Source organism: Peromyscus californicus, unplaced genomic scaffold (genome assembly GCF_007827085.1).
Source record: "Peromyscus californicus insignis strain IS unplaced genomic scaffold, ASM782708v3 Scaffold_13__1_contigs__length_99412109, whole genome shotgun sequence".
In the NCBI taxonomy this organism is placed as follows: Eukaryota; Metazoa; Chordata; class Mammalia; order Rodentia; family Cricetidae; genus Peromyscus; species Peromyscus californicus.
Window position 1 is genome coordinate 6,601,628 of NW_026294424.1, and position 9,990 is coordinate 6,611,617.

General features: G+C 50.9%; 1 protein-coding gene across 1 annotated transcript; it reads left to right on the top strand.

The window, feature by feature from the left end:
• Positions 1-7,496: 7,496 nt before the first annotated feature.
• On the top strand, positions 7,497-9,987 carry Selenom (selenoprotein M). Its single transcript, XM_052736328.1, has 5 exons — positions 7,497-7,707; positions 8,904-8,939; positions 9,132-9,166; positions 9,483-9,561; positions 9,632-9,987. The coding sequence occupies exons 1-5, from the start codon at positions 7,579-7,581 to the stop codon at positions 9,788-9,790; spliced, it is 438 nt and encodes a 145-aa protein (XP_052592288.1). The 5' UTR covers positions 7,497-7,578; the 3' UTR covers positions 9,791-9,987.
• The last annotated feature ends 3 nt before the right edge of the window (positions 9,988-9,990 follow it).

The following is a 9,990-nucleotide window of genomic DNA, read 5'->3' on the forward strand; positions in this document are numbered from 1 at the left end:
TGGTGGGAGCGTGGCTTTGGCGGGAGCATGGCTTTGGTGGGAGCGTGGCTTTGGCGGGAGCATGGCTTTGGTGGGAGCGTGACATTGGCGGGAGCATGGCTTTGGTGGGAGCGTGGCTTTGGCGGGAGCATGGCTTTGGTGGGAGCGTGGCTTTGGTGGGAGCGTGGCTTTGGCGGGAGCGTGGCTTTGGTGGGAGCGTGGCTTTGGTGGGAGCATGGCTTTGGCGGGAGCGTGGCTTTGGTGGGAGCATGGCTTTGGTGGGAGCGTGGCTTTGGTGGGAACGTGACATTGGCGGGAGTATGCCTTTGGTGGGAGCGTGGCTTTGGTGGAAAGGGTGCTGGGAGAATTGGAGGTGAAGATGGGAGTGTGCCAAGGGAGAATGAGCCTGACCGTGGTCACCAAGAGGGAAGGGAACCTGGAGCTCACCTTGTCCAGTCCTTCAGCTCCTGCTTTACAGATGGGTAACTAGGATCCTCAGGAGAGCCAGCCTCTGATGTGATCCCGGAGGAGTTCAAGGGTGCAGATTCAGGCCTCCAGGACCAATCCCAGGGCTCAGAAAGGGGCACCTAGGTCCTTTGAAAGCCGTGCAAATATCATGAAATGAATGTACAGGTTACTCCTCTGCCAACCAGGATTCCCCACTATCCCTGCTCACTGGGCTCAGAACGCTGCTGGGAACTTTGCTTCTGTCCCTGTCACTGATTTACTTGGGAGGTCACTGCGAGTCCTGATCCGTGTAAGGAAAGTAAAAACACTAGATGCTTCCTGCGTTTGCTGTGATGATTAAACAAGCTATACATCAAAGAAGTGAGCTTGGGGCATGGCACCAGCAAGCTGTTAGTAAAGCTAGTCTGTAGTCATCACCATCACCATCATCACCATCTGTTCCAGACCACCCATTTAGTGGATATTGAAACTGAGGCCTGGGGTGGTTGTATTCTGGGAAGAGAAAGGAAGGGGAAGGGGGTGGCAGGGGGTGGACCCCTGCTGAAAAGAGAGCTGGTAGGAGCTATATTTGAGCTTCTAGAAGGAATGACTAAGGAGGTTGATAACAGGCTCCGGGGCTCAGGGCGGCAGGCCGGGGGCAGCTGCCAGGGAGAACCGCCCCCCTGGAGACGGCTGTCTTTAGAGGCCCCTCCCAGCTCCCTGCTTTGTGCCAGGCAGAGGTACAGCTCAACCTGCCACTCTCTGGAAACTTCTCACACTCCCCTTCAGACTGTTGAGGTCAGGGATAGGAAGGGAGAGCCCTGGAGGGGGAGAGTACTCCAGCCCCTCTCCCCATCACCCCGTGAGCCTGCTCAGAAGGTCCCCAGTGACAAAGGGAGACACTGAAGCTTAGGAGAGTACAGGGTGGACAGTGCTCCTCGGGAGGAGGGAGATGGGTAATCCTCCCCTACAGAAGAGGTCACATGACTGTTGAAGCCTTGCTTGGTAGAGGAGTCTGAAGTGACAAGTAGAAGAGAAATGCCTGGGAGCCAGTGGACGGCTGGGGTGTGGGAGAGTCCCCTGAGAGAGGATTCGAAATCTGGTTCTGTGCCCTCCTGGCCTTAGAGCTCAGATTGAACACATGAGCAGGCAAAGGAGAGAAGCCTTTTCCTCCTCTTTCTTCCCCTTTCCCTCCTCCTCTCCCTCACTCCTCCTGACTCTGCCCTTCACCTTCCTCCCTGCATCCCAGATCAGACCCACGGTCAATGAAGTCACACCGTGGTACTATGTGGGAGATGTCTCGAAAGGTCCAGAGGTAAGCACCAGGGAGGATGGTGGAGCACTCCTCCTCTGGGGGTCCTCATTGGTAACAAGTGGCACGTTATAGATCTGGCTCCTCATTCTCATTTTGTGGGACAGATGGATGTTATCCTCGTTCAAATGCTGTTACTCCACCCAGGAAATGGGCTGGAGGAGGAGTGACTTTCCCAAGGTCACACAGCTGGGGCTGAGCTCAGACATCCCTCCTCTCTCTCCTCTGTTCCCCCTCCTCCCAGGCAGCCAGGCACCCGATGTCAGCTGCTCTGAAGTGAGTGGCTATTTTTATTCTGGTGCGAGGGACCTGCAACAGCAGAGCCATGTAGGTTAGAAGACTCTAGGACACCGGCCTCAGCAGCAGGCAAGGAAGTGCTTATTGCAGGGACAGGACCCTGCTAAGCTTGCCGGGGGGAACTCTTGTTCCTTGCAGACTGCCCTGTCCTGGGCTCCCGGGTCTCCAAAAACTTCTTCGTTGGAGGTCAGAGTAAAGCATAGAACCAGAATAAGTTTGTGGCCCTCATCCCATACCCAGCATGAGCTCTAACCTTGACGTTGACTGAGACTTGATCCCATGCCAAGTCTGACCCTCTACTCTGGCTCTCAAAAGAGCTCTGGCCATCACTTTGGAATTATTCTTTGGCAGGTCACACACTGACCTGACCTAACCTGATAAAAGGCTGATCCTGTCTTAAGACCTTTATTCTGGACCCAGACTCAGCCCTGATCCTAACCTAAGCTTTGAACCCCACTCACAGAGTGATTGCTAATCTCAGCCTGGGTTAGCTCTTGTTTGAGACAAAGTTCTGGCTCTGATATAAGATGAAACACTGGTTTTGGTCCCAGAACCCTGAGCTTAATCATTGACTAGTCCTTGGTCTCATAATTAATTCTCACCATGTGTCATGCAAATTCTGTTTATTTTGGTCATAAATGGAGCCCTGAACCTGGTCAAAGTCCAAGTCCTGAGCTTTGTTGTTGACTGAACCATAACCCTGTCATATTCTGAGCCTTATTCCTGGCCAAAAACTGAATCCTGACTCCATCCCAGGTTTAGTTCTAAACTTACTGTGCTTTTGTTATTGCTGTTGCTATTGGTGGTGATTATCTATCTATCTGTCTATCTATCTATCTATCTATCTATCTATCTATCTATCTACCTACCTACTTAATCTATATCCTGAGAAGGCCTCACTATGTAGCCCAGGCTGGTCTTGAAGTTGTGATCCTCTTCCATCTGTCTCCCTCCTCCTCCTTCTCTGAGACAGGGTTTCTCTGTGGATCCCTGCCTGTCCTGAAACCCACTCTGTAGACCAAACTCGCCTCAAACTCAAAGATTCCCCTGCCTATGCCTCCGGAGTGCTGGGATTAAAGGCATGCACCACCACTCCCTGAATCCTTTCTTAAATCTTTACTTAAACTAAAAACTGCCTCTGACTCTGATGAATCTAAACTCATCACTGACTAAGCTTCGGTCCCAACCTACCCAAGGAAGCTTCCGGCCTAGACTGTGCACAGCCACCTAAGGGGTATGAGTTGTGAGCAGGGCTCTGTCCTGGAATGTCTTGTGCTGCTGATGCCAGAATGTTCCTGGTATTGTTGTGGCCCTTGTCTCCACTGCGGGTCCCACTAGCTGGTGGTCAACCTTCAGCAGGCCAGACTGTGGTCCAACAGCCACAGCGTCCAGGTTAATGCAAAGAGAGTGGTTTGTTGGCGTCTGTCCAGTGAACAAGAAGGACCTATGGGGCCCTGGGTTTTGGGTGTGTCAGCAGAAAAACCACAGGCTCGGTGGGGCCTCTGGCTGCAGTCACCCTGGGGCCCTCATTAAGACAGATGGGGATGGGGTGGAGGGAACTAGTACGTTATATTCCATGTTGTTTTGTAAACAAAGTTTACTTCTTGTGTTTAGCTGACATACACTTACAGGAAATACAGAAAAGGGTACAAAGGAGGGAAAAAAAGTTTCAGCCTCCAAGAGATAGCCATTTTTAGTTTTGGATTTTTTCCCTTTTAGATTGTTTTGATCTGGTCAATCTATTTGTGTATACCCATTTTATAAACTTGACTGGCTGTTATGTTGGCCCTCATCACGTGTGTTACCAGCTACGTCTCTCTTAACAGGAACTGGGGGGTGTGGCTGACCTTGTTCCCTCCCAGCTTTAGGAATGGGTCAAAATTGGTTATTCCAATGAGACATTCTCCTGGCACATGATTGGATCGTGGGCAAGCTAGTAGGATATAAGACTTTTGCTGGGAAACTGAAAAAAGGAACTTATTTTCCATCCTGGGAAGTCTGCAAGAAAGGAAGGAGAAAGGAAACCCACCCTCCCTCTCTTAGAAGTGGATGATGTCGTCTTCATCAACCACACCTTTTTTATTTCTTAAGACGGGCTCACCCTGCACTGCTCTGATTGGCTTGGAACTCATAGAGCTCCACCTGCCTCTGCCCTCTGAGTGCTGGGGTTAAAGGCTTGTTCTACCACACTCAGCTTTTTTTTTTTTTTTTTTGGTTTTTCGAGACAGGGTTTCTCTGTGTAGCTTTGCGCCTTTTCCTGGAACTCACTTGGTAGCCCAGGCTGGCCTCGAACTCACAGAGATCCGCCTGCCTCTGCCTCCCGAGTGCTGGGGTTAAAGATGTGCGCCACCAACGCCCGGGCCCACACTCAGCTTTAAGATCATTTGTTGCATGTATTTGTTGTGTGTGGACATGGGCATGCCATGGCTTGCTTGTGCAGGTCAGAGGACAGTTTTCAGAAATTGGTTCTGTCCTACCTTGTGAGCTCCAAAGATTGAACTCAAATCATCAGGCTTTGCAGCAAACACCTTTACTTTCTGGGCTGCGTAGACAGCCCTTCACTTTATTTTTTGAAATGTGCTGGACCTGGAGTTCACATTTGCCTAGACTGGCTGACCAGCCAGCCCACAGTGTCTTCCTGTCTCCTGATGCCCATTACAAACATGGCCTGGTACACTGGCTTCTCATATGGATTCTAGGGATCTGAACTCACGTCCTTGTGCTTGTCTAGCAAGTACCTAACCCACTGAGTCACCGCTGCAGCTCTAAGCTTGTTCCAAAATCTTAACAATCAAGCCAGTGAGAAGCAGATGGAGGGGCTTCTTACTCTGTAGCCAAATTTGGCCTTGAGTTTGAGGCAATTGTCTTGCCTCCACCTCCTGAGAGATGAGATTACAAGTGTGCACATCAGCACATGGCTAAAATCCTTTGTGTATGTGTGTAGTATTTTTAAAGATTTCTTTTATTTGGTATGTTCTGATGTTTTGTCTGTATGTATGTCTGTGCACCACAAGTGTGCAGTGCTCACAGAGGCCAGAAGAGGGCATCGAATACCTAGAACAGGCATTAGATGGAGATGGTTGTGAACTACCATGTGGGTGCTGGGAACTGAACCCTGATCCTCTGGAAGAACATATTCATACTCTTAACCCTGGAGCCACCTCTCTAGCTCCTCTGTGTGTGCATGCGTGTGTGTGTGTGTGTGTGTGTGTGTGTGTGTGTGTGTGTGTGTGTATTTTTGAGTCAGGGTCTTATAGGTTCGGTTGGCCTTGAACTCACTATGATATTGAGGATGACTTTTTAAATTTTTTATTCATATTTTATATATGTGGATATTTTGCCTGCAAGCAAATCTGTGCATCACATTTGCTCCCCCAGTGCCTGCAGAGGGTAAGCTAAGGCATAGGATCCCCTGAAACTAGAGTTACAGACAGTTGTGAGCGGCCATGTGGGTGCTGGGCATCAAACATGGGTCCTCTGGGAGAGCATCCAGTGCTCTTACCTGCTGAGCCATCTCTCCTGCCCCTCTGAGGATGACTTTGAACTCTGATCCTCTTGCCCTGTCTCTTTAAGTGCTTTCATTATCATGGTCAGCTTTCACACTGGTGTAGGGATCCAAACCCACGTCTTCATGATTGTGCAGCAATTGAGCCTACATGTTACGCTGTCCCCCCACGCAAAAATCCATGTTTTTTACATTTACTTGTATGTGTGTGTGTGTGTGTGTGTGTGTGTGTGTGTGTGCATGAATGCTTGACACCACACACATGTGAAGGTCAGAGGACAATTTGTGGGAGTCTCTTCTCTTCTTTTGCCATCTGGGTTCTGGGAATTGAACTCAGGGCATCAGACTTGGCAGCAAGTACCTGTAGTCACTAAACCATCTTGCTGGCCCCCCAAATCCCATTTTAATATGCATTTTTAAAGTGGTGGAATAAGCTCGGGAAGGTAAAAATACCTCGGATCACAAAGCAGCCTTGGCTCAGTGTTGACAGGGTTCTCTGGATTCAGTGGGAAAGGGCACAGTGCGTTCTTGCTGTCTGCCAGGGATTGGTTCCAGGGCACCCTTCCGTACACAAACTCGAAATATGAGGATGCTCAAACCCATAGATAAAATGACTTAATATTTCCCTAAAATCTGTGTGGCCCTGTCTTGTACTTTACATCATCTCTAGATAATTTATAACACCTAATACAATGCAAATGCTATAAATAGTTGTCACACTCTATTGGTTGGAATAATGACAAGAAAAGAGTCTGTACATGTTCAGTACAGAGGCAGTTTTTACGTCCCAGTATTTCCAGCTTGAGACTGGTTGACTCTGGGGTGACAAAGAGCTGACTGTACTTTCTGTGTCTGCTGGAGGCGTGAGGAGGAGAAATGGCACCTGTGTCGTCTTTGGTCTGGTGAAATGATCCAAATAGGTGTTTAGGGTTCAAACTCAGATCAAGTCGTAACTTGGTCTCTTTTACATTTCTGAAACAGTTCCTAATCTGCAAAACGGAGTTCCTTGCGGGAGGGGGAGTCTTGATGAGGAAAGGGAAGAAGAGATAATGGAAGGCAGCACAGCCAGAATCTGTCCTGATAATTAATCTCAGTCCTCAGGAGGTTGAGACAGGAGTATTGCTTTCAGCTCAAGGACAGCTGGGGACAGGTGTGTGTGTGGGGGGGGGGGGGCTGTACAAAGTGAGTCAGACCTCCCCTATTTCCCACTCCCGCCATCTCTGACCAAATACTGTTCTAATAAGATGTATTATGTATATTAACCCTTTCAACCTTTCTAGGTAAAACTCCTTTTTAAGAATTTACATTTATTATTATTATGTGTGCGTTGTGATCCGAGGTATTTTTTTAACCTTCCTGAGTTTATTCCACCATTTTAAATAAATATATTTATTATATATATTATATCTGTGTAGGCACGCCCACGCCATGGTGCGCGAGCAGGGAAGCGTACCAAGCACAACTTTTGGGAGCCGCTGTTTTCCTTTCACTTTTTTGCTGTTGGAGGATCAAACTCAGGTATCAGACTCACATGGCAAACACTTTTATCCGCTGAGCCTTCTCAGGCTAGAGCATAGGTAATAGTCCTCTCTACAACGTGGGCTTTGGGGAATTGAAGCTTTGATCGGAATATCGTTCAAAGACATCAAAAGAATATAAAGATTTCCTAGGTTTCTGCTTCCTTAAGTCTGACCCAGATATCCTCGTGTCCGCCTGCGACCCGCCTGCGCCCTCTGGTGGCGCGAAGTGGCGCTGTCTCCTGGCATCCTGCGGGAGCCCACTCTCAGTGGGCAAATGCAGTACGGAAATTGTCAGGACAGGGAACGTGAAGTCTGGAGGACCAGAGAGTAGCTGCGGCAAGGCTGGGGGCTAGTAGGAGGCGCCTACACGAGCCTGGATGGGGCGGTGCTTCTAGCTCTGGGGGCGTGGTTTATGGGTGGGCGGAGCCTTTTGCTGGGGCGGGGCCAGCCTGCGGGCCAGACGTGGCGCTGCGGCCGAGTTTGGGTGCAGCCTGCGGAACGTCTCCTGCTAGGCACAGATGAGCATCCTACTGTGGCCGCCGCCGCTGCTGCTGCTTCTCGCGGCCCTTGTGGCTCCAGCCACCGCCGCCACCACCTACCGACCGGACTGGAACCGTCTTCGAGGCCTGGCCAGGGGGCGGGTAGAGGTGAGTGCGTCTTTTCCCATCCTTAGTACGACAGTCCCAGAACCCCGCAGCCCCTCAACCCTGGAATACAGCTCATTCTGGTCTCAGGAATACCAGAATCCCCGAGTCTCCCTTTTTCCCTCTTGCATGGCGCCGGAATCATCCCTTCTATTTCCTAGCCACGGGATGCACAGAATGCTCCGTGGGAGCAATAGACGTCGACCTTGCGGCCTGGCACTCTGAACCCTTCCTTGCTGGGCTCCCAATTTGGCCGTACCGTGGGTCTCTGGACACCCATTCTCCTCTTTTCCAGGCTATAATTCTCCTAAAACTGCTCCTTAGACCCCTCCCCATTGATAACCCCACTTTTTCATATTATTTCTCCCCCCACCCCGATTTTAGTGTTTGGCGTTCAAGAATCTTCTGGGGGGAGAAAAGACCTTCTAAGCTCCTCCCCTCACTGTACTATGCCGGAGCTGGAGGAGAGGGCAGGGAAATGAGATACCAACCGCATCACAGCAGCCCTGGACCACCATCCTCATCACCCCACCCCCACTAAGGAATTCCCCTAGACTCTTCCTAAGTGATTGAGATGCTTATGGACTCTTCATGGACCTTAGTTATTTTTTGAGAAAAGGGAATGTAAGGGAGGCCTGAAATAAGTGGTGGTGAGGTCTGGATTTCCTGTCAGGAGGTGGCCTCCCTTCAGGGAGTACCAAGGGTCCACTCATCCTCCCTGGTCAGGGAAGGGTAGCCAGATGGTTTGTGGAGCTGGACCACAGGTGGCTGGCAGGCCTAACTCCACATGGGGTGGGGTAGGGACCAGATGGCAGGTGCCTCTAATAGGGCCCTTAGGGCAGTTCTGAGCTGTTTCCTTCTGGTCTCTCCCATGAGGCTTCAAGGGCCAAAGGCCAGGTTTAGAACTCTACTGGAAGAAAGGAGAATGCTGTAACGTGGTGTATCTCCTGGGCATTGGTCAGCTCTCAGGAACCTGCAGGCAGAAACCCATGCCTACTTCTTCTCCCTCATCCCTTACCCTGTGTCTCTAGGTCTGAGTTTCCCAACCTGGACAGAGATCTCTTTGCCCACAGGACCTTTTCCTCCACAGCTTCATGCTGCTCTTCCAGCTCACAGCCTTACCCAACTCAGTCTTAAGGATAGCATGGTCTTGGCTGTATAGTGACAGACTCCTGATTTAAACCATTCTCTCTCTCCAGACCTGTGGAGGATGACAGTTGAATCGTCTAAAGGAGGTGAGTTTGAAGGAAGGGGTCCCCTTAGGGAATAAGCAACATTGCTTACTGACTGGGGGCCAGGGAGGAGGAATCCCTGTACTTGGAGGTGGGAGACTGGACCTGGCTTGCTCTGTGACCTCAGTGGGCCTCATTTCCCCACGTCTAGAGGGGTCTGAGGTCCCATTTTCTGATGTTGTGGTTCCTCCCCAGGTGAAGGCCTTTGTCACTCAGGACATTCCTCTGTAGTATCCTTCTCTTGTTCTGGGCAAGGGGGATGAGGAGGGCACCTGGGAAAAGCTTCTAGTTTTCACAGAGATAGAAAATAATTGTTGTCTGTCAAAGAGGTTGATATTGGCTGTCCAGAGGATTCTGAGGAAGTCTCGAAATTAAGTAAGCAAGAGAGATTATTAGTGGAAAGAAGGGCCCTTTACTTCTTTGAACCCTAATCTCACAGTAAATGAGGACTGGGTGCCCACCTAGGCTCAAAGTGCTCAGCTGAGGGGACCCAGGAGCCACCACCACTCTTTGCCCCCGCCCCCACCCCCTTGACATCTCCTCCAGCCACAACCTGGTGATGAAGCACCTCCCTGGGGCAGACCCCGAACTCGTGCTGTTAACTCGCAATTACCTGGAACTAGAGGTGAGCCATTGGCGGGAGGGGACCCCCGGGGCGGTGCTGAGGTTCTGACCCCGCCCTTTCTCCATCTCAGCGCATCCCACTCAGCGAAATGACCCGCGAAGAGATCAATATGCTGGTTCAGGAGCTCGGCTTCTACCGCAAGTCGGCGCCGGACGCGCAGGTGCCCCCCGAGCACCTGTGGGCTCCCGCTAAGCCTCCCGAGGACGCTTCAGAGCGCGCCGACCTGTAACCTGGAGCGGCAGTGGAGCTGGGACCCCCTGCCAGCGCCCCGGAGACAGAATGAAGCGCTCAGCATCCCGGGAGCATCTCCCTTGCTGAGGGCGGACGCCAGTCTCCAAAGCAACGGAAATGGGGTGGGGGGGGGGGGAATTTCTCTCAATCCTCCCTTTTCCCTCCCTAGCTCTACTAAATAGCCTTCTGCCGTTACTG